The sequence below is a fragment of the Eretmochelys imbricata genome, chromosome 1 (genome assembly GCF_965152235.1).
Source record: "Eretmochelys imbricata isolate rEreImb1 chromosome 1, rEreImb1.hap1, whole genome shotgun sequence".
Classification (NCBI taxonomy): domain Eukaryota; kingdom Metazoa; phylum Chordata; order Testudines; family Cheloniidae; genus Eretmochelys; species Eretmochelys imbricata.
Window position 1 is genome coordinate 237,424,336 of NC_135572.1, and position 26,832 is coordinate 237,451,167.

At 39.4% G+C, this 26,832-nt stretch overlaps 1 protein-coding gene across 1 annotated transcript in view; it reads left to right on the forward strand.

Moving 5' to 3' along the window:
• SCUBE1 (signal peptide, CUB domain and EGF like domain containing 1) overlaps window positions 1-26,832 on the forward strand; it is a 298,416-nt gene that overhangs the window by 259,974 nt on the left and 11,610 nt on the right. Inside the window, exons 12-20 of the mRNA XM_077807450.1 lie at window positions 106-225; window positions 1,939-2,031; window positions 4,481-4,597; window positions 7,184-7,342; window positions 8,851-9,054; window positions 10,143-10,304; window positions 14,167-14,334; window positions 15,249-15,410; window positions 21,713-21,910. Coding sequence (XP_077663576.1) covers window positions 106-225; window positions 1,939-2,031; window positions 4,481-4,597; window positions 7,184-7,342; window positions 8,851-9,054; window positions 10,143-10,304; window positions 14,167-14,334; window positions 15,249-15,410; window positions 21,713-21,910 — 1,383 coding nt within the window. The remainder of the gene's footprint in view (window positions 1-105; window positions 226-1,938; window positions 2,032-4,480; window positions 4,598-7,183; window positions 7,343-8,850; window positions 9,055-10,142; window positions 10,305-14,166; window positions 14,335-15,248; window positions 15,411-21,712; window positions 21,911-26,832) is intronic.

The following is a 26,832-nucleotide window of genomic DNA, read 5'->3' on the forward strand; positions in this document are numbered from 1 at the left end:
TGAGTGCTCATGCCTCTCTCTGCTAGTAATATGATGGTTTGCTGTGGCCAGGGAGCAGCCTATTAAGGCTGTCAGGCTGATTTTTTTTTATTTCTTCTTCCTCAGAGATGGTGAAATGCCTCCCAAATGCCAAACCAGCTCCTAAGGCTCAACTCATCTGTAGTAAATCAGGAGGAATAGAGAGCTGCTTTTTGTCATGCCCTTCCAAGACACTTTTTGTTCCAGGTTGGTACAATGTCGCATTTTCATATCTACTTCTGCACATAAGGAGACCTTGTTTTCTTTTTTCTTTTATTGTATTCATAACGCTTTCATTAAGTTTTTACTGTGAACAAATACAAGGGGGAAAATATTACTTGCCGATTAAAGTACATGTGCAAATGTTCATTGAAGACTGTTACAGCCCGTTCTAAGGGCCTGATCCTGTGACTTGCTAAGCACCCCCAATTCTCATTGCAGGATTGAGCCCTACTTAATTAAATATAGGTGACATTTGAAAAACCACTAAAAGAAGTACTAAAATATAGTGAAAGGCTGTGAAGGACTAATGCATTATCTAGGATACAATGCTAACGAGAAACTTGACTAAATTAAAGTATCAATTCAGCAAATTCCGGAAACTTGAACAAACGAAATCATTAATTTCAGCAAATTCCAGCCAGCTCTTCACAAGAGCAGTAGAGCCACCTCAGCCCTCCCCAGATATCTGCTTAGAAAGAGGGACTGTACCTTATATCCTTCAAGTCAGCCTAGCTGGGTAGTAGGACAAGGATGGGGAGTGAATTCCAAAGAAGCAGGGCCCTCATGCACACACCCTGCCAGCAGCCCAACAGTGGCAATATGTCATGGAGAGAAAGGAGGTCTCAGGCAAGTTCCTGGCTAATTAAGGTATTGTAGGTCATAATGAACAACTTAAACTCCAGGGCCAAACAGCAAAGAATTTCATTGCTCACACAGGGACTTGGCAGAGCAATGGGATAGCTGAACAGAGCACTTACCTCACCTTAACTTTATCCTGAGACACATACAACAAATGGACATTCTCTATCAGATCTAGTTTTGTGGCAGAAGGCTTCCTACACTTGAGACTGAAAATAAACTGCATGGCAACAAACCCATCCTTAACTGTGTTATTTGCTACATCAACTATGAGGCTAGAATCAACTGTTACAAAACTAGTCCGGCTGCATCTCAATTATACATGCACGACCAGTTACCTCATCTTTTTTGCCTATATTTTGCTGTATCACTTACTGCAGATTCCGGTTCGCTACATAGGGTTTTTTTTAATTTAATATTAACTATTCCTACATCTTCTCTCTCCCCTTCAAAGATTTATATACAATATGGTCCTTTTGTATTTGCTTTTGGTACTATTAAATGCTGTGCAGAGATTCTAGTTTTATTATCAGTCTAGCAGAGATAGGTGAAACTCTTTACCTAATTTGTGCACACAAATGCACAGTTTTGACCATGCAGTGAATAAGCCCTATTTATGGCCCTACGTGTTTTATATTTTTCTTTTAAAAGTTCCATCAAAATGCTGAAATTAAAATTACTCAGTAAAGCATGTAATGTATTTATGAATTAAGTGAGATTATCAAAGCCCAGTGACTGTGAGGTAAAAATGCAATAAAGTATTTGCTGATCATTGCCCTTAAATGATTCATGGTTAGCATCCCCCCTTGTGTATAAGATGTGGAATTCCAGTGATAGAAGAACATAAAGTTTGTAGTCAACAATAGGAAACAGGTAAACTTTGGCAAACCCAAGTCCATTCAACCCTTTCAAATGTTAATCAGACACACAAAGTAGATAATTGATGTGATTATTCAAAAATTGCGTGTTAGTGCTGATTAGTGAAGAGTGAGGGGAATGTGTCAGAAAGGATTTTTTGCATATGCCTCACTCTGCATCCACCTTTTCATTTCTGTTCAGATTCAGAGAATAGTTACACACTGAGCTGTGGAGTTTCAGTACAGCAAGGCAAAGCCCAGCAGAAACGCAACACAACACTTCCCAGTTGTGCAGGTATGTACCACACAATTCATGTGTGTGCACATGTAGTTCTAATATATCTAGATATTGATAGATATATAACATATAAATAACATCCAAAAACGTATTTTAAAAGAATGTTAGGGTTGAAAGTTGAGCACTCAAAAGTTAGGAAATGCCAGAATTAAGGTTGTTTGTGCAAGCCCTTAGGCCCCCTTATGAATATGCATTAGGATTCCCATCTTTAGCTACGTGATCACATACTATTGTTTCTAGTGATCCTGGGCAGAAATATGTTCAGTCAGCTGGGGGGGTATGGCACATGCACAGTCCAGTTGACATATAGGAGTTTTGAGGGGCTGGACCATGTTCATGAGGATGGAATTTTTGAGAATGTAGCTGCCAAATTCTAACAGGTCTCTAACTGAGCATGTGCAAACTGCATTTTGTAAGGTGGCCAAATTTTCACAAGGGCAATAAAAGGCACACTCTTGGCACCAGGGTGTACCCCCACCCTCGCACTAAATTTTAAATCCCAGCTCCAGAGCATGGAGGTGCCAGAGCTTCTCAACAAAATGGCTGTAAGAATTTATTTAACATGGGCAAATATATTTTTCCCTAATCTTGTTCTCCAAAATGGCTGAACTATTTTTGCTAAAACTTTTCAAAATAAGCCAGTCTGAGGCAGACATGCCACATAGAAAATTTCAGCCCCAGTGGTTAAAGTTCAGCTAAGTTATAAGCAATTGAAAACAGGACGTTAGCATGGGAAGCATCGGACAACTAACTATAAGCATCTGCTGATGTTAAGTTTTCAAGACGCTAGATATTTCACTGCTTATTTTCCTTGAATAGAGACTTGATTAATCTTCTGGTTGTATTTTCCAGTTTTATAAATAAAGATTTTATGTATACATAATGTATATTGGGAGGTGTGGGGGTATGAGCTTAGTTGATGTAGGATGTGGATAAGCAGAGCAATAAAACTGAGCTGCCTGTCAGAGGGGAGGTAGATAAGCCTGATATCCCTTTAAAATGTAAATTGGACATTTAAAGTAGATAACGAATAGGTTGCACAAGTGATGCTACAGGAAAAGCGGTTGGCGCCCTGCTGAGCATGCGTGAGACTTAGCGTCAGTTCGAAGTGTGTTGTCTGTTAGTGCTCTCATCAGAAGAAGTCTGTGCTGACTGGGAAGGAGAGAGATTGGGTCTAGGTTTTTCAGCTACAATTATATGGTTCAAAGGGAGTTATCTTTGCTAGAAAGGCAAGGAACTGTTACATTTTCCAGTCAATTCTGAGTTGTGTAGCAACGTTTGCAGAGTCCTGCAAATTTAACATCAGCAGCTGCTACTGCAAGATATGTTTTGAGTGTAAGAGGGAGAATAGAGCTTGCGAGCCACAGACTGCAGTAAAGTACTTAAAGGCAAAAAGAAAAGGAGCACTTGTGGCACCTTAGAGACCAACAAATTTATTTGAGCTCACTTCATCGGATGCATGCAGTGGAAAATACAGTGGGGAGATTTATATACACTTTGTCATTACACAAAGTAAAACTATTTCCCCATGTTTATCTCTCCCCTCCCCCCCCACACACACACTGTTCCTCACACGTTCTTGTCAACTCTGGAAATGGCCCACCTTGATTATCGCGACAAAAGGTTCACACACACACCCCGCCCGCTCTCCTGCTGGTATAGCTCACCTTACCCGATCACTCTCGTTACAGTGTGTATGGTAACACCCATTGTTTCATGTTCTCTGCCGTATATAAATCTCCCTGCTGTATTTTCCACTGCATGCATCCGATGAAGTGAGCTGTAGCTCACGAAAGCTTATGCTCAAATAAATGGGTTAGTCTCTAAGGTGCCACAAGTACTCCTTTTCTTTTTGCGGATACAGACTAACGCAGCTGCTACTCTGAAACCTACTTAAAGGCAGTTCTTTTTGCCATATAGGCAAGGGATAGTTTTAAACTGCCAACAGTGTAACTCCATTTAATTAATTTTACATTAGCGTAAATGAGATTGGAATCAAATCCTCAGTAATTTGGGGAGTCAGGAGTTGAGTTAGAAAAATTACAGCAATTGGTTTTATTCTGAGTAAGAAATTAATTCAGCCAAACACCACCAAGACTGCACAGGTAAGATTGCAAGGAAGAATGCCAGTTCAGTTAGTTTCTTCAGATCTCTGCCCACTCGCTGAATATCAGGGTATAATCACATTCACTGAACAAACTCTCATTGGCTGATGAGACTCTGTGGGCCTGAGACTATTCTTATCAGTTTGTGGGAAAAGTAGCTTTATGGAAACGAATGCAAGAGTCACATATAGAACGTACACAAGGTAAATAAAGAGTTATAGATTCATCAAGTCCTGTCTCTCCTTTATGTTGCAAGAAGACTACAGCTTCATTTCAAAAATAGGTGCCAGGGCCCTTTAAGACTACATTAGGAATTATAACTTTTAATTTTATTTCAACAGATTCATTAGCCCCACCAATCAAGCAGAAAGCTCGCTTTAAAATTAAAGATGCAAAGTGCCATTTACGGCCTCGCAGCAAAGAAAAGATTAAAGACGTTGGCAAGCAAGCTGTTATAGGTATGTCATTTCTCATAACACATAAGCAGAGAGTCACCAATGGTTCTTTTAGTTTGTTTTGATAACTTGTGATTATTGTGCAGATGGAGAAAGTTATGGTTTACAGATTTGGACCTTAGTTAGGTTCAGACCAGGATTCAGATTCAAACTGAATTGGGCTAGGTTTTAGATTTGACAGTGCTGAAAACTTCATTGTTTTTGCCAGGTATTGGCCCCAAATGGCAGAAATCTCATGAATTCAGGTGGTCTTGCTAAGTTTCTAGCATCGTTAGTGGTAGAATTCCCATGAGATGGGTAGCTACTGGCCAAGGGGAAGTGGAATTACACCATGTCAGCTAAATTTGTTTTTCTTTCCTAGAATTAGATTTCTAAAAGAAAATTTATGATAGCAAGACATATTATTATTACTAATTTAATTTTATTATGCTAGGATTGGGGTCTCATTGTGCTGGGGGCTGTACCTAAACACTAGAGACAGCAGCTGCACAGGAAATCTTATAATCTAAATCTAATCTACCATGCCCTCTTCAGTTTGCTTCCCTTATACTGGAACGTTAGGCTATGGTGTTACAAAAAGAATCAAGAAAGTGGAGAGAGTTAAACATAATTTCTAATTTTGGCAAAATCAGAAATGAAGTCCGAGCATTTGATTTTTACAAATCTTGATATGAGTATAAATATTTTCATGAATTCTTTAATTAAAGTTTTTCTTTCTTATAATTTAAACATTCCCATGTAGTAACTGCAATCTCAGTAGAGTGGGATTGTTATCCGATTGTGAGTATAGGATCAAGAAAGAGAAGCTGACTAAATACAAAAGTGAGATTGACCATTCTAGACTGAGTGACCAAATAGAGTGAAGGACAAAAAGTAAATAAACAACATAAATAGTGAAATGGCAAGTAGATTGTGAGAACTGTTTGTTTCCACTTTAATAATCTAGGCTGTTAATAGGAACACAGAAAAGGTTCATCCTGAGCATCTTTTTCAAATTTGAACAGAAAAGAGAGGTTTTAAGTGAAAAAAATCTAACCATTTTTAATTACATATACCAAGGCATAGCTTTGAGATGTCAAGTGAAGTCAAAACAGGCATTTGCCTTGCACAAACTAGATAGCCTTTCACTCCTATCAATTGAGGTCCTAGTCTGGAATGCTTTTGCAACAGATAGACCTGGGACTTTACCTGCACATCAATTACAGGCTTCTGGTTTGAGTTTTTTGTAGATTTCCCTGAGTAGATTATGGCAAATTATTTTTAAAGATATGTTAGGGTTTTTTCTTTTCTTTTTTCCTTGTAGTGTCACTGCAGGGCAGAGTTAAGGTTGTTTGGGTGCCCTAATTGTGTATTTCCATACCGTACAGTTAAATTTAAAAGAAGTCCAAATATGTTAATTCTGAATTTCCTGGGTTTACAATGCTTAGTTTTGGTATAATTGCAACATCCCAGGAATGTATTTTACTCTAAATTACTGATATGTACTCTCAATCTTAATTCCCTTTTAACATAGATTTGTCTGGGAATTTCCTTATTTAAAAAAAAAATCATACATGAACACTAAATAAAAACAATAGAATAATATAATAGGATTTGAAGATTGTTTTTCATTTAATTTAATAATTTATGTTAACCTACAATGTAAATATTCTCCTCTCTCTAATTTTCAAAGCACCAGTAAAGTAATTATTCTATTGCTTAAAATGCTATTTTGTCATGATGGTTGTTTTCTTTCTATAATGTTTGGCTATCAAAACCATTTTGAAAGTCACAGAAATTCTTTTTCAGCCCATATTGTAAGTGTATTTTCTTGGCTGTATTTGCTTTATACTTTGCTAGCTATTTGCCTTGTATCTCTAATTTCGTCTGACTTGAATTAATGCTACCAATTGTATGATTACACAATAAGATTACATAATATAATACCATACCCAAAATGAAATACTTTTGGTGGCTTTGGTGTTGTAGAGTCGTGCACTACAGCACTGGAAAGGCTACTGTGACACTGACGCCTTGTCTACACTACTGCGGTAAATCGATCTAAGCTATGCTACTTCAGTTACGTGAATAACATAACATATGGTTATCACAATATAAATGTTGCCAAGTGGCTAGAACAGAATCACAATGTTGCCGAGTGGCTAGAACACAAGTGGGAAGCCATACTTCTAAATTTGGTCTTTGCTCTGCCTCTCTCTTGTAATGTGACATTATGCAAGTGAACACTCTGACTTAATCATCAATAAACTAAGCATAACAACATTGACTTTTAACTAATGTTTGAAAAGAGCTTCCATAGCCTTAGACAGAGTATGTGGAAAATATTTATTATCATTATTAAAGACACAAACAGTATCAACACACAGCTAAGCATTGCCATTCTATCGTCTGTGCTGTATGGGCTTCTTTTCCTGCCCTCACTTACACAAAGCAAAAATTACACAAATAAGGGTATGTCTAACAATGCATGTGGAATGTTACAAAATCTGCCAGAGCATTAATGTTAACCCAGCTGAAATATCACACACCAGCTTTCACTTGCTACCTTGCTACTTGATTTCTCTTCCATGTCACTTCTGTTATGCAAAGGAGGTCAATTCCCTTGTACAGACAACTGCCAGGTGACCTTTGTGAACCTCAAGTGTGATTCCTCCAAGAAAAAGCGTCGGGGCCGCAAGTCACCATCGAAAGAAGTGTCCCATATCACTGCCGAATTTGAAGTGGAGATGAAATCTGAGGAAGTCTCAGGTGTGTGGAATATCTTTTCTGGTGTTCTGTGGGGAAATTGTATAGCAGTGCCTCACTGTGATCAACAGTTGCCAGTATTTCTCTGCTGCTGTTTCACCAGGCCTGTCTACAAAGCACATTACCCAAACCATAATGGAACAGCACATCCCCACTTAGAACTTCCATTGACTTCAGTGGAAGTTCTGCTGTCAGGATAACTAGAATGCAGTATGAAATTCAGCTAATAGCTGCAGATGGGCCCAAAGATTGGATCTGGAGCCAAACTTCTACAAAGTTCAGCGGTATTTAGATCCTCGTATTTGATTTGGATTCATCTCTACTAATGAGAGATACATTCATTGATACAGTATTGGCTCATTGCTGCTTCCTTTTAGGAGATGTCTCACACCATCGGCTACAAAGACATCTCCTAGAATATAGATTGCTGAACTCCAGTCTGAAAATCAAACATGTTTTATCATGCATTTCAACATACCTACATTGTGGCAGCCATGTGGAGAAGATTCAGGATGGGGAGAATTGTTTAGGGCTCTCCAGGGTCTAACATTTGGGAGTGGATGTGTCATTACACAAAGTAAAACTATTTTCCCATGTTTATTTCTCCCCCTACTGTTCCTCACACATTCTTGTCAACTGCTGGAAATGGCCCACCTTGATTATCTTGACAAAAGGTTTTTTCCTCCCCGCTCTCCTGCTGGTAATAGCTCACCTTACCTGATCACTCTTGTTACAGTGTGTAATGTAACACCCATTGTTTCATGTTCTTTGTGTATGTAAATCTCCCCACTGTGTTTTCCACTGCATGCTTCTGATGAAGTGAGCTGTAGCTCACGAAAGCTTATGCTCAAATAAATTTGTTAGTCTCTAAGGTGCCACAAGTACTCCTTTTCATCATGATATAAAATCAAATAGAAATTTGTGCTATCATAAATATTTCAATATTCCAGAGTGTTTTTAAACTATGGATTAACATTTTCAAGTAGAGTTATGGAGAACCCACTATCTGAGTCTTTTAGAACTGAACTGGATAAAACCCTTGGAAATACACTGTGGAGGACAATTACTAATACCTCCAGGAATCCACGTAGCAATAGTCACTGCCATAACCCATAACAGTGCAGGGTATGCGCACTTGATGCCAGCTTAGCTCTGCCAGTTGATGTGATGTGTTTACTATATCCCTGTCTATAGAAAGTCAATAGAACCAAACTTGAAGCTTTTTATGCTAGGATTGAGGCAAGATCAGAGCTCCATGTGCAGTTATGGATCGGGAAGTTTAGTTTGCCAGAGCACAGAGTGCTTGACTGTCCCTTCCAGACGGCCTAAAGCTAACTTAGCCAGTTGATGCTAGCGTTTAAAGAAAAAAATACAACTTTTTTGCGACTTGCTGTATAAAGAGAAGTGGACCAAGTACCAGAGAATTTTGCTGGTTGAGAATTTTTTACTAAGCAACTCTGCTTAAACATGAATCTCAGTTGCTTCTAGTTTTCTTCTTATTTCCCACCTAGACACCTGTAACCTTGACTGTGTGCGGAAAAGGATGGAGCAGAAGCTGCAAACTGCAATCAAAACATTGAGAAAATCTATTAACAAACAGCAATTTTACATTCAGTTTTCTGGGACAGAGTACGAAGTGGCTCATAAGCCAGCTAAGGCTACTGAAGGACATGAAGCATGCAGTACAGGGCAAGTGCTGCAGGATGGAAAATGTGGTAAGTCCCAGAAAAATTGGAATTCTATTCGACCAACAGCACCCAAAAATAAAAACCCCTTAAAATTAACTGGTCAACAGTAAGCCATATAGTAAATTTGTTAGATACTTAGATAATCTAGAGAAACCAAAAACAGGTTCCCCTGGTCTAATTCTATGTGGAACAAGGATAGTCTGGCTTATCTGTTTTCCAAGTTGCCAGACTTTAGCCAGATGCTGGTGCTAACCCTTTTACTCTAGTTCTTGGCACTATGTTCCTAATTCACCAATAATATAACTTTTTTTCCTGCTAACCACACCACTATAGTTACTTTGGGTCAAATTTTCAAAACCCAACTATACATTTTTCAGTTAACTTTTACACAGCCAGTTGTTTACATTCAAAAAGAATAGAATTTGCAAATGTGGATTTGACAGATGTCTGATTACCTGGTTCACACACACACACACATACTACAATTTAGAGGCTGGGTTGAAAATTTTAGCTATTCTAGTCTAACAGCCCCTTAAGCTTTACCCCATAAACCTAATGCTATAAAATGTTTAAGGAAATGTCCTTTTTCAGTAGGAAAATATGGATTAATGTATTGTGTTTAGAATGGTTGCCAGTTAAACCATGTCACTGTCAGGAAGTATAAAATATGAGATGGGATGCATTGCCTTTGGAGAAATCCTTAACATCGTTATGTCAACTGATCATGTCCTCAGACTGTAGATCTTGTGTCTACAACTCCCATAAAATCACCATTTACATGTATCTACTATGAATGAAAAATTCACTTATTTCTCCGTCTATTATGAAAGAGCATTTTGCTGTAAATACAACATATTTTTTTAAAACTGAGTTAACTCTTTTGGAAGCATATGTCTGATAAATGTTCAAATCTAGTAAAATATCATTTAATGGTTTAAACAATACAGGATGAATCTTTTCAGCTGTTGTAAATTGACCTAGTTCCATTGATTGACCTAGTTCCATTGGCCCAAAATCTGCAAAGTGTCATTGGTAATGGTGGGGTGAATCGAAGAAGGCAAAGCTACATTATCAAAATGAAGGTCCTTAAGTAGATTCTGCTTTTCTTTCCTCAGTTACCTGCAGCATGGGAACCTATTATAGTGGAGAACATAATCAGTGCCTTCCTTGCTCACCAGGAACATACCAAGACACAGAAGGTCAACTTTCTTGTGAACCTTGCCCAAGTAACGACGGACAGGGAATAGCAGGCGCACGGAATGTGTCAGAGTGTGGAGGCGAGTTTACTTTGATTATAAAAGGAGTAGGTGTGATCCAATAACAAGCAAAGTGTGGAGGCTAAAAGTGGGGAAAGCCTTCCACAATTCTGCCTTGGAAAGCTAACAGAAAAGAACTCGATACACTTACACGTAATACCAAAAAATCTTTCAGTTTGTTCCAGTTGTTCACACATGAGCATTGCTATCAAGTAGAAGTGAGCTGGAGCTGCATTTTGGGAGTAGTAGGCAAATGAGCAGACCAAGCAGAGCACTTTGCTTCTGGCCAGGCATGCAACTCTGGAGATACCTTCCCTTCTCAGGGCCCATTGACATGGTACATTATGAGCCAAAGGGATAGGTTACATTGGGCTGGGATAAGTACACAGCATGATAATACTGATGAAATCCTTTGGGGGGTGAAGTCTGAGTCTATGGCTCCTCTGTGTCATCAGCAGCAGTTACCCCAGAGAAAGACACATTGCAGTGATCTGTGCACTGCACTCAGCATGAAAAACTGATGAGTTCTAATCCTGTTTGTTCTTCTCTCCAATCTCTGGCATGTAACAATATCCATCGCTGAAATTCCCCCATCTGTAAAACTGGGAGTGATAATATTCACCTCTTTCAAATGATGTTGAGAAGTTTAATTGGCTAAAGTTTGTAAAGAGCTTTAAATATTATACTGTTTTCAAAGACAAATGTAAACCATTTTCTCTACTTTATTTCGTTACGGATGAGCACAATGTACATAAGAACGGCCATAGTGGGTCAGATAAAAGGTCCATCTAGCCCAGTACCTATCTTTCAACAGTGACCAATGCCAAGTGCCCCAGGAGGAATGAAGAGAACAGGTCAAGCAATCAAGCAATACATCTCCTGTCTCCCATTCCCAGCTTCTGGCAAACAGAGGCTAGGGACACCATCCCTCCCCATGCTGGTTTATAGCCATTGACGGGCCTATCCTCCGTGAACTTTAGCTCTTTTTTGAACCCTATTATAATCTTGGCCTTCACAACATTCTGGTAAGGAGTTCCACAGGTTGGCTGATTGTAAAAGTCAGGTTCCCCATTCTTTACCCGTCTCTCCTCTCTCTAGAAGTGACCAGAGAGTCCCATCAAAAACTTTGTCAGAATCAATACATGTCCAAGAAATAGTTTGTCTTTGATGAAACAGCATATTTCAATGAAACCATGTTTCTCTGAAAATGTACTGGCCAGCTCTAATCAATGGTACTTTTGTACATGGCTTCAACAGCATTACTGTAGTAACTCATTAGCATGAGCTAAAATCCCCAACTCCCAGTCTTTACAATATAGGCATAAAAAGTATGCTAGAAGTTTGGGGTGAATATTGTACCATAAAACTATGTTAAAGTTGCAAGAAAGCAAGTGATTCTGAAGTTAAATTACAGCACAGTTCACATAAATGCAATCCATTCTATTTAATGAGAAAATCTATTTAGGTGGGGCATTTCCCAGGGAACTAATTTTAGCCTTACTTAAACACCAATGCCTACTGCTTAACAAAGGTGGTAATTCCATGTGATTTGGAGGTGTGCTGGTGGTCGATTATTATGACAGATTTAATGATATGGCTACTTTACTGGCAATTTCAGCAAAGAAGCCAAGGACTGAATAGGCATGGAGACAGAATAGCTCTTTCACGCCTATAGATCATGTCTCCAGATCAGGTCTGAGACACAGTATTAGTGGCTGTGTCAAAAAGCAGGCACCGCTGGTATTCAGAATGTACCTCTGCTGTGTCTAAAAGGAAGACTCCTGGGCTGTCACTCCATCATGTTTCACAAGTACTGAATTTTCACACTAAGGGTCAGATCCTCTTCTCATTAAATCCAATGGACCTATACCAATTTACATCAGCAGAGGATCTAGCCCCAAAATCATAAAAAGCAAAGCAAAATTGTCATCAAGCTATCAGTATCACAACGTTTCTCAGAAATTGATGGCACAATAATCCTCTTGTACAATTGCATTTCAGCCAGGGGTTGAGGGGGGGACACTCTAAGAGTGAAATCCTGGTCCCATTAAAGTCAATGGGAGTATCTCAATAACCTCTTAGAATTCTTTGAACGTGTCAGTAAAGCAGTGCATAAAGGAAAGAAGATATTAATATAATTTATTTACCCTTCCAATAGACTGTTGTAAGGGCCTGCACAAGAGGTTACTGAAGAAGTCAAGTATTCATAAAGTGAGACACAAAATATTGTCCTGGATCAAAAGATGGCTGGGAGAAAAGACTAGGATTAAAAGATCAATTTTCATCATGGGGATTTGCAAAAAGAAAAGGAGTACTAGTGGCACCTTAGAGACTAACCAATTTATTTGAGCATAAGCTGAGCTGTAGCTCACGAAAGCTTATGCTCAAATAAATTGGTTAGTCTCTAAGGTGCCACTAGTACGCCTGTTCTTTTTGCGAATACAGACTAACACGGCTGCTACTCTGAAACCCATCATGGATATTGGTTCCTCAAGGTTCTGCTCTAGCCCCTGTGTTTAATATATCTATTAATGATCTGAAGTAGCAAAATTTGCAGATAACATTAAATTATTAAGGTTAGCCAGGACTGGAGAGGAATGTGAGGAACTAGAGAGACCTGAACATGGTAGATGAATGATCAATTCAATGTCAAATGAAATTCAGTGTCAATAAATGCAAAGTAACGCACCCTGGAGGAAAAATTGAAACTACTCATACACCTTACATGTACACATCATGATAGCTCATTGAAGACTTTATTCAATCTTCAGTTGTGATCAAAAAAGCAAACAAGATGATAGCTTGCAGAAGGCACGGGATGCTGAAGAATATTGTAATTTATATAAATCAATGGCTCAATTTTAATACTGTCTGTAGTATTGGTCACTGCATCTCAAAAAGGATGTTGCTGAAGGAGAAGGGCAACAACAATGATTAAGAGCATGGGGAAACTTTCATCTGAAGAGAGATTGCAAAGACTGGGATTTTTTACCTTAGAAAGAAGCCAAATATGAGGGACATGATAAAATGTATGTAAAATAATGAGTGATATAGGAAGATATAGGTAGATGAGGAACTTCTGTTCTCTCTGTATCATAACATGAGTACAAGAGGACATTCAACAAAATTAAAAGATGGAGAATTCTAAATCAGTAAAACAAAATACTTTCTCATACAACATGTCATTAAACTGTATTCCCCAGGAAATCATTGGGGCCAAGAATGTAACAAGGTTAAAAAAGGGACTGGACATTTATATGGGTATCAAGAATATCCAGAATTGTTATAAACAAACTTTGTGAAAGGGATGTTAAACTTCATGCTTCAGGGCTTTAGCCAAATGCTAACTATTAGAGATCAGAATGAGATCTAACGTGGGGTGCAGATTAGCTCACTTATGCCTAATGTGGGGTTTCTTACACCTTCCTTCGAAGCATCATGGTGCTGCCACTGTCAGAGATAGGATGCTGGTCTAGATGGACGTCCGGTCTGATCCAATCTGGCAAGTCCCATGTTACTATTTGCCTCTGTTTCCCTATCTATCAAATGGAGATAAGAATTCTGGCCTACCTCACAGAGGTATTGTGAGGGTTAATTAATTTTTATAAAGCACTGTGAAATTCTAAGATGAAAGGTGCTTTAACAGTGCAAAATATTGTTATAATGATACCTTAATGGAGTTATAGACCGAACAGAAATGTTGATAAACAAAGAGTCTTCATAGAAACTGGCATTGTTTTGAGGAAATTGATTTTATATAATTGGTAGGATTAGTGTTATATTTTTAAAGTTTTAAGAAGCATTGCTAAATAATGCTGGTTTTTTTTATATTGTGCACACAGAGGTAGGCTTAATAATCTAATTGACCATGTTCAATTTCTAGGGCAGTGTTCTCCTGGGTATTTTTCTTCAGATGGCTTTAAACCTTGTAGAGTGTGCTCTCTTGGTACATATCAGCCTGAGCCAGGCAGGACCCTTTGCTTTCCATGTGGCGGTGGACTGGTGACAAAATATGAAGGTGCTGTTTCATTTCAGGACTGTGAAACAAAAGGTAAATTTCAGAGCTTTTCCCATTTTGTAAAATATATTGCTTAGTAATTTCTCTACTATTTCTCCTTTCACTTCAAAGTTTTAATTGCTGAAGAACTTGAAAACTTTCAGAAAAAGACAGCTCTGTGTTATTGAGTTAAACGGTCAGGAAATCTACAAACCAGAAATGATCTGCTGACATTGCTGAGTCCTCAGCAGTTAACATAGTATTTTTTGGAATGCATGACATGCACATTCAGGGCCAGATCCTCAGCTAGTGCAAATCAGCCTAGCTGCATTGATTTCCATGGAGCTAGACTGATTTTTTTATCAGATGAGGATCTGACCCTCAAGGGTTATTATTTTATTTTTATTTAAAGAATTTGAAAAACTATGCATGATACAGAAGATATGAGATTGAACACTGAGTATGAAAATGACAGAGAGAAATGATATATATACAACATGTACATGTTTGCAAACTTCCATGTAAATGGCACAATGGTGAGGCAGGAGTTTGTCTGACTATATACCTATATGCTTGCTCAATTGTATACTGTGGCACTGTCTAACATCTGGTAATCAAAACCTCTCATCTGCAATTCCAAAAGGCATTTTTGTTGCTGCTGCAGACAGCTATTGTCAACCTGTTTGTTATAAACTCAGGTATAAACAACCAATTTGTAAATCACTGTGTTTAAAGGCAATAAATGTAGCATATTTGATTTGATTAGTAAGAATTTAGCTTTAGTTCTTGGAACGTGATTCCAATCAAAGGTCCATTGTAAATGAAAAATGCATTAAACTCTTTCTGTTTAACTGTCTGATAAATACTTTGGAGTATGGAAATTACAGAGTATGTAAAGAGAGGAGGGAAGATGCCACTGCAGTTAAAATTGTTACTTGCTAAAAACAATGTACCTTCCTACTGTACAGTTCATTGTTCTCCTGGCCACTACTACAATTCCACAACACACAGATGTATCAGATGTCCTGTTGGAACCTACCAGCCTGAATTTGGTCAGAATTACTGCATTAGCTGCCCTGGGAATACAAGTACAGATTTTGATGGCTCAACTAATGTTACACACTGTAAAAGTAAGTTCCTCATATTTTCCTGTATGTTAGGGATGTGGTTGAACGAAAACTCTGGATCTGAATAACCCAGACTTTGGATGTTCAGAATCTAGAGCTAGACCAGAATTTTGCAGCTTAACATTAGCAAATAATTCTACTCACCACTAGAACTGATGCTGAATATTTCCAGTGGTAGAAAACAACATCAAAATGCTGAAAACACAACCTGGAAAAGAAGCACTGGATGTATATAAAATGTCTTTGTATCAGTTTAATTTGAAATGGTACAGATTACAATTTAACAACATAGAGTTTGCATAAACTTTCCAGATCATGCAAGTTTTGCAGTGACTCATCCTGTGAGTCTCTGTAGAGCTAAAATAATTGAAAATTAAGTTACTATCATTAATAGTTAGATAGTCACTCATTCATGAACTCATGTCACTGGTTGCATGTTGCAAGTGCCAGATAATCTTTGTCTACAGTGAAATCTGCACTGAGAATCTCCTACCATAGACAACCGCGTATCTTAAATTACCACTTTAAAGTATCCCCAAGGAGTCCACTACAATTTTATTTGACCTTTAGTTAAAGACAGTTTCTTCTAGGCAACCAGATTTTGCTACTCCCTAATGTGTTCATTTAAGATTACATACGTCTTCTAAACCAGTGGTTCTCAACCAGAAGAACACTTACCCCTGAGGGTACATCAAGTCATCTAGATATTTGCCTAGTTTTGCAATGGGCAACATAAAAAGCGCTAGCGAAGTCAGTACAAACTAAAATTTCATATCAACAATGACTTGTTTATCCTGCTCTATACACTGAAATGTAAGTACAATATTTATATTCCAATTGATTTATTTTATAATTATGTGGTGAAAATGAGAAAGTCAGCAAGTTTTCAGCGGTAGTATGCTGTGACACTTTTGTATTTTTGTCTGATTTTGTAAACAAATGGTTTTTAAGTGAGGTGAAACTTAGGGTGCACAAGACAAATCAGACTTCTGAAAGGGGTACAGTAGTCTGGAAAGGTTGAGAGCCACTGTCCTAAATTAAGCATTAGTTTATATGTTTATCATAAGCTTTCACTCTGATTATATGATGTGTAATCTTTGATGTCCTTGGTCATTTCAAATGTAGTTAGAGTAAATTAGATATTTGCCGGGAACTGGGAGTAGTATGACGACTGTAAAATAAAGTGATCTGATTAATTTTGCTCTCTGCATTGATCTCTCTTCCCCATCCACTTTCTGATCCTTATGTAGCATCTAGTTATTAAGCAAAATACTTAAATACATGCCCAACTTTAAATATATGAAAGTAGAGTAGTCCCATTAGGGACACGCTTAAGTAATTTACTGATTATGATCTTAGGGCCTGACTGCAATAGGAATTTAAAATGCTCAATACATCTCAGGATCAGGCTATTACTTTGAATGTTGCTTTTTCCCCCTTTTCTTTTTCTCCAAAGAAGCAAACTCTGAGCTTGGGTAGCTAAAGAGATCATATGTCTGTTTGACTTTGACAGTCGCTTATTTCATATGCGGACACTTGAAATGCCCCGGTTTTTCATTTCATTGATCAGAATATTGGGTTGTATGTGTTGTTGTTGTTGTTGTTTTTTAATAAATACAAAATGTTTGCTCAGAACACCAAATTTCTGGTGGAAAAAATACTCCATTCCAAGAAACAGGCACATCTTGCTGTTCAGTTAAAAGCTGGTGATATGAACACCAGTACGTGTATAAAACAAAAAGTGGACTTTTATCTAAAATGTAAGTCTCTTCTGACCCTAAAAATGTAACCACAAGGGTATCCCACTTTTTAATTATGAAAATACGGTCACCTAATGGACAGCACATTTCCATCTGACATCAGTAGGGCCCTGTGCATGCATCCAAGAACCGAGTTTGGCCCGCATCATAATAATTAGCACATACATATTACTTTTCATATTCAAAGTACTATAAAAACTTTAACACACCCTTATGAACTTGCTGTGAGGTAGGTGAGTATTATTACACTTCACAGATAAGGAAGGTAAAGCAGGTTAGTGATTTGCCCAACCTCATAAAGAGGAGTCATTGTCAGACTAGAGGTAGGGAACGGCTGCCGTATGAGGAGAGATTAATAAAACTGGGACTTTTCTGCTTAGAAAAGAGACGACTAAGTGGGGGTGGGAGTATGATAGAGGTCTATAAAATCATAACTGATGTGGAGAAAGTAAATAAGGAAGTGTTATTTACTCCTTCTCATAACACAAGAACTAGGGGCCACCAAATGAAATGAATAGGCAGCAGGTTTAAAACAAAAGGAAGTATTTTTTCACAAAACGCACAGTCAACCTGTGGAACTCCTTACCAGAGGATGTTATGAAGGCCAAGACTATAACAGGGTTCAAAAAAAGAACTAGATAAGTTCATGGAGGATAGATCCATCAATGGCTATTAGCCAGGATGAGCAGGGACGGTGTCCCTAGCCTCTGTTTGCCAGAAGCTGGGAGTGGAGAACAGGGGATGGATCACTTGATGATTACCTGCTCTGTTCATTCCCTCTGGGGTACCTGGCATTGGCCACGGTTGGAAGACAGGATACTGGGCTAGATGGACCTTTGGTCTGACCCACTATGGCCATTCTTATGTTCTTATGACTTGGCACTAAAATGTACAGTTCCTGCCAACAGTGCTGATCTGGCCAGGACTGGACTGGAGAGGAGTGATCTTGAGACTGCAGCAACTGCTCTAGTCTGAGAGCATTTTGTGTTAATCTCTTGCCTTTCAGGGATGTGGTGTAGAATAGATTTGTGCAGATCATGGCAACTGCAGCTGTATTTCCACTCAGTGATCCAGCAAAGGCACCCACTCTCAGCTTCTAGCTCCTCAGCTGCTGCCTCTCTTGGGCATTGACCCACATCAATCCAGACTGGACAGTTACCTTGCCTACACTGTCCCATTCCCAGCACAGACCAGTTGCCCTAGACACCTGCTTCCCTTCTCTTCAGAGGCGCATAAGCAGTGCAATTGTTACAGAAATAAATTACCATGCAGCTCTTTCTGAGCAAGCCTACTTTATTCTTAAAGTTAAAAGCATTACAGAGAAAACATATTTATAAAAAAAAAAAGGGAGAACCTATATGCATGCTAATAAGCTTACCAGAGTTCATCCCAATTCTCACATGGGCTCTGGCAGGTGCAGTCTTTCAATACCCCCATCCTAGTGGTTTCCTTGTGGTTACATAAGTTCATAGATATTTAGGTCAGAAGGGACCATTATGATCATCTAGTCTGACTTCCTGCACAACGCAGGCCACAGAATTTCACCCACCTCTCCTGCAAAAAACCTCACACCTATATCTGTGCTATTGAAGTCCTCAAATCGTAGTTTAAAGACTTCAAGAAGCAGGGAATCCTCCAGCAAGTGACCCGTGCCCCATGCTACAGAGGAAGGCGAAAAACCTCCAGGGCCTCTTCCAATCTGCCCTGGAGGAAAATTCCTTCCCGACCCCAAATATGGCGATCAGCTAAACCCTGAGCATATGGGCAAGATTCATCAGCCAGATACTACAGAAAATTCTTTCCTGGGTAACTCAGATCCCACCCCATTTAATATCCCATCACAGGCCATTGGGCCTATTTACCATGAATATTTAATTACCAAAACCATGTTATCCCATCATACCATCTCCTCCATAAACTTATCAGAGCTTCAGCACAGAACAAGCATCCAGTCTTTTGAGGCCTGAGTAGGCCCAGTCCTTCCAAACCTCCCCTAAGGACTGAACTCTCCATGGACCAGGGTCATGTCTGTTTGCTGGAACAGGAAGAAGGCCCTGAGGCAGGTTAAACTCCAGGCTTTTATTCAAAAGTATTTTCTTTGTTTGTTGGTCCCTGGAGAATCAAGTCTGATCTAATATATGCATACCTCTCCACAGGCAGTGACTTGAAAGGGTTGATATTGGAGGAAATACATTAGCATCCCCCTCCCTTTTAGGGAAGGTACATGCAATGCCACAATAATATAGAAAGGCTGGAGAGGCAAGCAACAAAGATGATCAAAGGGATGGAATGCAAGCCGTATAAGCAAAGGCTAAAGGAGCTGGGAATGTTTAGTTTGGAAAAGAGGAGATTGAGGGGGGACATGATAGACTGCTATTTAAAAAATGGAGAAAAGTTGTTCTCTCTTGCCACAGACGGCAGGACAAGAGGCAATGGGTTCAAACTACAGCACAGCAGATTTAGATTAAATCTTAGGAAAAACTTCCCAACTGTAAGAACAGTAGGAAAATGGAACAAATTGCCTAGGGAGGTTGTGGAAGCTCCTTCACTGGAGGTTTTCAAAAGGAGGCTGGATAACCATTTGTCTTGGATGGTTTAGATACAACAAATCCTGCATCTTAGACTAGATGACCCTTGAGGTCCCTTCTAACCCTATGATTGTATAAAACATACACAATTGCATTTGTAATACATGTATCCAAAAGGAATTAACCCTAGTTCAGGAAGGTTTAACTTAACTCAATAAAGTTTATCTTAATTCCGTAAGGTTTGTTCAGTATATTACAGAACACTGTCAGTCTGTCACGGTGGAAACCTTGGAATCTGGAGGTTCTACCAGCATTGAAAGAACTATATGCCAAGTGACTGCTGCCAGAAGTGTGAGAAAAGCCTTCATTTGCAATAAATGGCACTGTGATATAAACTGTGGGAACCAAGACTCGTAAACATAATCCCAGTTTTGATGCTCATTTAGGATTTATCTACACAGCGAGTTACTGTGTTGCAAGCTAGTGCACTATAGATTCACAGCCTGGCTTGCTGTGTAATTACAACCTGTCTGGACAAGCCCTTGATGTATGACCTTAAGCAAATCACTTAACTTCTCTGAATCAGTTTCATCAAGTGCTTACCTACTTTACAGAGATGTCGTGTGGCTTACTTGTGGCTTACTTGATGTCTGCATAGTACTTCGAGGAAGTAAAATGCGCAGGAATGATTCTTCAGGAATGATACTTCAGTTTCAGTAACTGCAACCCTGGAGCATGAACAATCTTCCTTTAACAAAGTTTCAGTCACAGGAGGTGACTGAATTATAATTGTGACACTTCTGACTGAGCATCCTCCTAGTTACTGCCATGTTAACTCAGAGTTGTCCTGTTCATAAAACCCTAAGAACTATGATGAACAACTTCTGCCTGGATATGTATTTAATGCCATAGATATTTAGGAGGTCAAGCAACTGCAGATGTCAATGTTTTGGACTCTGTCCAGTGCATACTATGTGTTGTTTTGTTGCTGTTAAAGAGTATTTGTAATGAGTTAGGCCTGTCTACACAAACAAGTTTAGAAACTGATGTAGTTAAATTGATGCAGCCCCCTTGTGTAGACACTTTTAAATCAGTTTAAAGAGTGCCATATATTGATCTAGCTTAAGTCAATTCCTTGATCACTTGATAGTGGTTGTCTACATGAAAAATAGTACCATTTTAACTAAAGCAGTGATTTGACACAATTTAGCCAACTTCACATAGAAGGCTGTGTGGTCCCTGTTAAATGAAGATTGTTCATGCTCCAGGGTTGCAGGTACTGAAACTGAAGTATCATTCCTGAAGAATCATTCCTGAGCATTTGCCTTCCTCAGAGTACTATGCAGACATCAAATAAGCCACAAGTAAGTCACACGACACCTCTGTAAAGCAGGTAAGCACTTGATGAAACTGATGCAGAGAAGTTAAGTGATTTGCTTAAGGTCATACATCAAGGACTTGTCCAGACAGGTTGTAATTACACAGCAAGCCAGGCTGTGAATCATAGTGCACTAGTTTGCAACACAGTAACCCAGACATGTCAATTTATTTTAAATTGACTAGAAACAGATTTGAGCTAAAATAAAATGAGGCACTCTTAAACTAAAATGAGTGTGTGTACACAGAGGTTTGCATTGGTTCAACTAAGTCTGTTTTAAAAACCATTTAAATTCAGCCAGAGCAATATCTATATGTAGACACTGGCTCAATGGATACAAAGTGTTGTTAACCCACTTTGAGTGTCCACACAAGGGGACTGTGCCTATTTAACTACATCAGTGTCTACATTGACTTTATGAAATCAGTTCAACTTTCATGTGTAGACAAGGTTTAAGATTTAGGTTTGCAAAACAGTGATCAATTGACTCAGAACAGTCAATATTCTTTCAAAGAAAATGCCAGTTACTTAATTTACAGAGGTCTAACGCCACGAGGAAGCATTTGGATGTGTCTGTGGCAGATTCAAACAACTTAGAGATATTTCAAAGCACAAATGCTAATGTATGTTTCTTCATAGACCAACATTGTGGAGGGGAACTTGGAGATTATACCGGCTATATCGAGTCTCCCAATTACCCTGGTGATTACCCAGCTAATGTTGAATGCATTTGGAATATAAATCCACCCCCGAAGAGGCGAATACTCATTGTGGTTCCTGAGATATTTCTTCCAATTGAAGATGAGTGTGGTGATGTTTTAGTAATGAGAAAAAGTGGTAAGTTGCCAGTCATGAGCCATTTAAATATTTACCTCAAAGAGTCAGAGTGGAATGTCCATATGTAATGGTCAAAGTCCAAAAATGATTTTTCCACCGGCTCGGTCTGACATTATTACAAGGGCTTTTCAGTGAACTGGAACAGCAAGTTGTGGCTAGTGCTAAAACAGAATACTTTAATAATAAAGTCAATGTGGTAATTATCATCAAAAAGTGTCTCGGATGAATCAGAAGGCACATAATGGAGTCTTGTCTGACCAGATCCTCAGACAGTGCAAACCAGTGTAGCTCTGTGGAAGTCACTGGAGCTATGCCAATTCACACCAGCTGAGGAGCTGGCCAATCATCTCTCAAATAATTCTCATAAGTTTCCAGTCAAAGTATTCTATCTGTGCAGTAATGAAGAAAGAGGTTGTTAATTTAACTGAATATTGTTATGTTTCCTAAAGTTTTCCTGGAACTTCTGTTTAGCGTACAGATAAGTGCCATGACACCTCCTCTGTGATTTTGTAAGACTTATCACAAGCAGCATCAAGCCTGGTCAGTACTGGCTTGGAGGTTTCCATCTGGTACTTAGGTGCTTCAGGAAGTGTGTTAGCAGGAAGACATCACGTATAGCATTGCTGAGTCAGCATGATGCCATGAGGCATTGTGCTTCTTGAGCCGTTTCCTTGTGGATGAGACGTAAAACCCAAGTGTTTGCCTCTTGTGGGCATTAAGGATCCAGTGGCAAAGGCAGGCATGTTAATCCCAGAGTCTTCTGACTAAATTCACGTTGAAAGTATTTAAATTCTGCTACCCTTAATTCTCTGCTATTATTGCTGCTTAATACGCTGATTATTTCATTCTCCTCTTGTGTCCCCCACATGTGTCATCCGCACATTGTCTCTCATCTCAGACTTTGGGCTTGTCTACAAGTACAGCACTGCAATGGCACAGCTGCACCGCTGTAGGGCTTTAGTGAAGATGCTACTACACTGACGGGAGAGCTTCTCAGGTCAGCATAGTTAATCCACCTCTACGAAAGGCGGTAGCTATGTCAACAGGAGAAACTCTCACATCAACACAGCAGTGTCTACACCAGGGCTTAGGCTGTTAGAACTACGTCATTCATGGGGTGTGGATTTTTCACATCCCTGAGCGATGTAGTTATGCCGATGTACATTTGTACTGTAGACCTGGCCTTAGACCAGGGTTGTCTGTTTCTTACATGTTTGTACAGTGCCTTGCACAATATGGCCTCTAGGTGTTACTGCAATACAACTAATAAGTAATAATAATAACATTAGTTTTAGTTCTTCACTTCCTGTTCTAAATTGTTCTATGGCATTGCTGTGTGTTGTTACATAGATGACCTAGAAGTCACCGCTTTTCAGTAATGTGTGAAATTTTTTGTGTATATAAAGACTGAGAAGTGCTTTAAGCTCCTTCCATGAGGAAAGTCACTCTACTAATATACTATCTGATCCCATGCTCAAAATGTACTAGTCTTTATTGTGCATTCCATTTGCTGATTGCCCTCATTGAAAATAGCAAAGTGGGGGTTGGTTTGGTCTCTGCATACAAAGTTAATTTCTCTACATCTGAAGTTGGGACTACAAATGGATTACTGTCATCTAGCCTTCCCCTCTTCAAATCTTTCCCTAAGCCTTCAGTTTCTGTTTACCTTTTAATTAAATCTCTACAAAGCACTAAGAGGCACCATGTGTGAAAGATCTGAATTTTAAATCAGCCATATTGAGTAACAGTCTATTTTAATTAGTACAATAGTTTCAACAGCTTTTGATACTTAAGGATTTATATTTACAGTCCTGTATCTGGGATTAGTACAAAGTGAGTTCTTATCTGCTCTTTTTAAAGAGAATGAAGTTATTGTGACAGGTTAGATCACAGAAACCCCCTTGGGACTGCCAACTTATGTGTCTGCCCCTCCTTTCCCTGCCAGCTTGAGACTCCAGCACCCTGTTTTGCTGAGCCAGACATGCCAGTCTGCTCCAACACAGACCCAGGGTCTGAACCACATGCCCCAAAGCTGCAGACTTAGCTGAAAGCAATTTAAGAAGCGTTCCTGCCTTTAACACTCAGATGCTCAACTCCCAATGGGATCCAAACACTAAATAAATCCGTTTATAGAGGGTAAACTCATAAATTGTTCACCTTCTATAACACTGACAGAGAGATATGCACAGCTGTTTGCCCCCGCCACCAGGTATTAATAATACTCTGGGTTAATTAATAAGTAAACATTGATTTTATTAAATACAGAAAGTAGGATTTAAGTGGTTCCAAGTAGTAACAGACAGAACAAAGTGAATTACCAAGAAAAATAAAATAAAACACGCAAGTCTAAGTCTAATACAGTAATAAAACTGAATACAGATAAAATTTCACCCTTAGAAATGTATCAATAAGTTTCTTTCACAGACTGGACGCCTTCCTAATCTGGGCACAATCCTTTCCCCTGGTACAGCCCTTGTTCCAGCTCAGGTGGTAGCTAAGGGATTTCTCATGATGGCTGCCCCCTTTGTTCTGTTCCACCTACTTATATATCTTTTGCATAAGGTGGGAATCCTTTGTCCCTCTGGACTCTCACCCCTCCTTCTCAATGGAAAAGCACCAGGTTAAAGATGGATTCCAGTGCAGGTGACATGATCACATGTCACTGTAAGACTTCATTACCCACTTGCCAGCACACAAGTATACAGGAAGACTTACAAGTGAAACAGGGCCATCTACAGGTAATTGTCCTGGTTATTGGGAGCCATCAAAATTCCAAACCACCGTTAATGGCCCACACTTTGCATAACTACAATAGGACTTCAGAGTTATACTTCATATTTCTGGTTTCAGATATGAGAGTGATACATTTATACAAATAGGATGACCACACTCAGTAGATTATAAGCTTTGTAATCATACCTTACAAGACACTTTTTGCATGAAGCAAATTCCAGTTACATTATATTCACACTCATTAGCATATTTTTATAAAATCATACAGAGTGTAACATCACAGTTATAATTAACCAGATCATTCTATAAGAGCCAAACAATTGGCGTACCAGTGTCATGGACTCAGGACTCATGTTCTCTCATGGCTCTGTACAGTCCCTGGGAGGAACCCCCTTCAGTGTGACATCCCTTCTCGGGGTTCCACTTTCTCTCAGGGGTTAAGCCATAGGCCCCTCCGCCTCCTGGAACTGCACCTCTCTGAGCCTTCAGCACACCTGTCTCTCACCATGGGCCCCTTCAAGGAGTCCACTCACTCTGGACCCCCATGGCCTCCACTCCCAGAGGGAATAATGCCACCCCAATTTCGAGACTGGAGTGACTCTCAGCCAGCATAAAACAGAGGGGTTTATTGAGCATCTGAAGGCAGCATAGGAAACTCTCAGGGCCTCAGGCCTAACCTCCCTCACACAATACATCTAGGTCTGACCTGCATCCAGATGGGCTCTGGCTGCTCTCTCTCCCCCATCCAGAAATCCCTCCTTCCAGCTGAGTATCCAGTGTCACCTTCCCGTATGCCCCGCCTCTGTCCTTTGTCTTCTGTCCCAGGTTAACAGGCTGCCTGGGCCTCCTCTCCTCTCAGCCTCTCCTCTCATCCATGCTCGGTTTCCCCACTGGGTGGAATCAGCTAGTCAGGTCACCGGGGTCCTCTTTCCTCAGCCCATTGTCCTCCCACTGGCCTGAATCATGACTTTCGAGCTGGGCCTCCCAGTCACCAGGTCACCAGTTGCTGAGGTATCCATTCTCCAGGCCATTGTCCAGGGTCCCAACTGCCAGGCGAGGTCACCGCTGGTCCTCTGAAACAACAAACGCCCTCTCCCACCACCTCATTAAACAAATAACACCCAGGGAAACTAAGTCCCACACACTGTGCATGCAAAGCATTGAAAAAACAAGAAAATCCCCCGCTTCATCAGAACCAGCCCAATGGTCCATCAAGTCCTGCATCCTATTTCCAACACTATTCAATGCTGGGTGCTTGAGGGGAAAAACCTTCACTGCCAATAATGCTCCTACAGGAACAGCAATACTAAAATACGAAAGGAAATATCTTCTTATGCTCAGAAGTATGAGAATAGTTCTTCAAATGTTTATTCTAGCTCATGTAACTTCACATGCTGTTTTTATTATGGAAGTGCTGGTCATGGTTCCTTAGTTAAAGTTGAACTGAGTTGTGTTCTTCAAGCAGCAATCCAACCATTTTATTAGAATACAGCACTTATTCTTTGAATACAGTCTTAACTCTGCTCTGTAGTGACTCCATAAAAAAAGAAAAAATGAATGTAATTAAAATCAATTTAATCGAATCCAGGATTTTAAACTCTTTTATATGCTAATTTTTATTGTGTGGTTATTGTATAGCATCACTACAGGGCACAATTAAGGCTGCTGGGAGCTTTCATGGTGCATTTCTGTACGTTAGCATGTTTGGCTTTCTCTCACATTTCACCTTGCCTCTGAATTTCTTGGTTTTGAAAACTTGTTTGGGGGATAATTACAATATCCCTGTAAAGTTGTTTCCCTTAAGTGCTCAGTCTTAACTCCAGATTAACATTGATTCTATCCAGGAACTCATTTAGGGCCTGATTAAAATCCCTCTGAAGTCAATGGGACCGTTAATACTAACTTCAGTAGGAGTTGGATCAGCTCCATAACACCTAATTCTTTGTTTAAACTTAGAACAGTAACGTAATTTCCTATATTACCCTGTGGATATGAATTCTACAGGTCACTTTTAAACTAGGTAAAAAGGCCTACTTTATAAACACTGGGCTTCACCTTAGGGTTGCCATCTGCCATGTTATTTCTGGGATCTCAAGCACTTTCACTGTTTCCTAGTGTGTTTGTGGGGTCCTTTCTAGTTCCCCAAAGTGTCAGTTGTAATATGAAATTGCATTGCAGTGTGATGATGT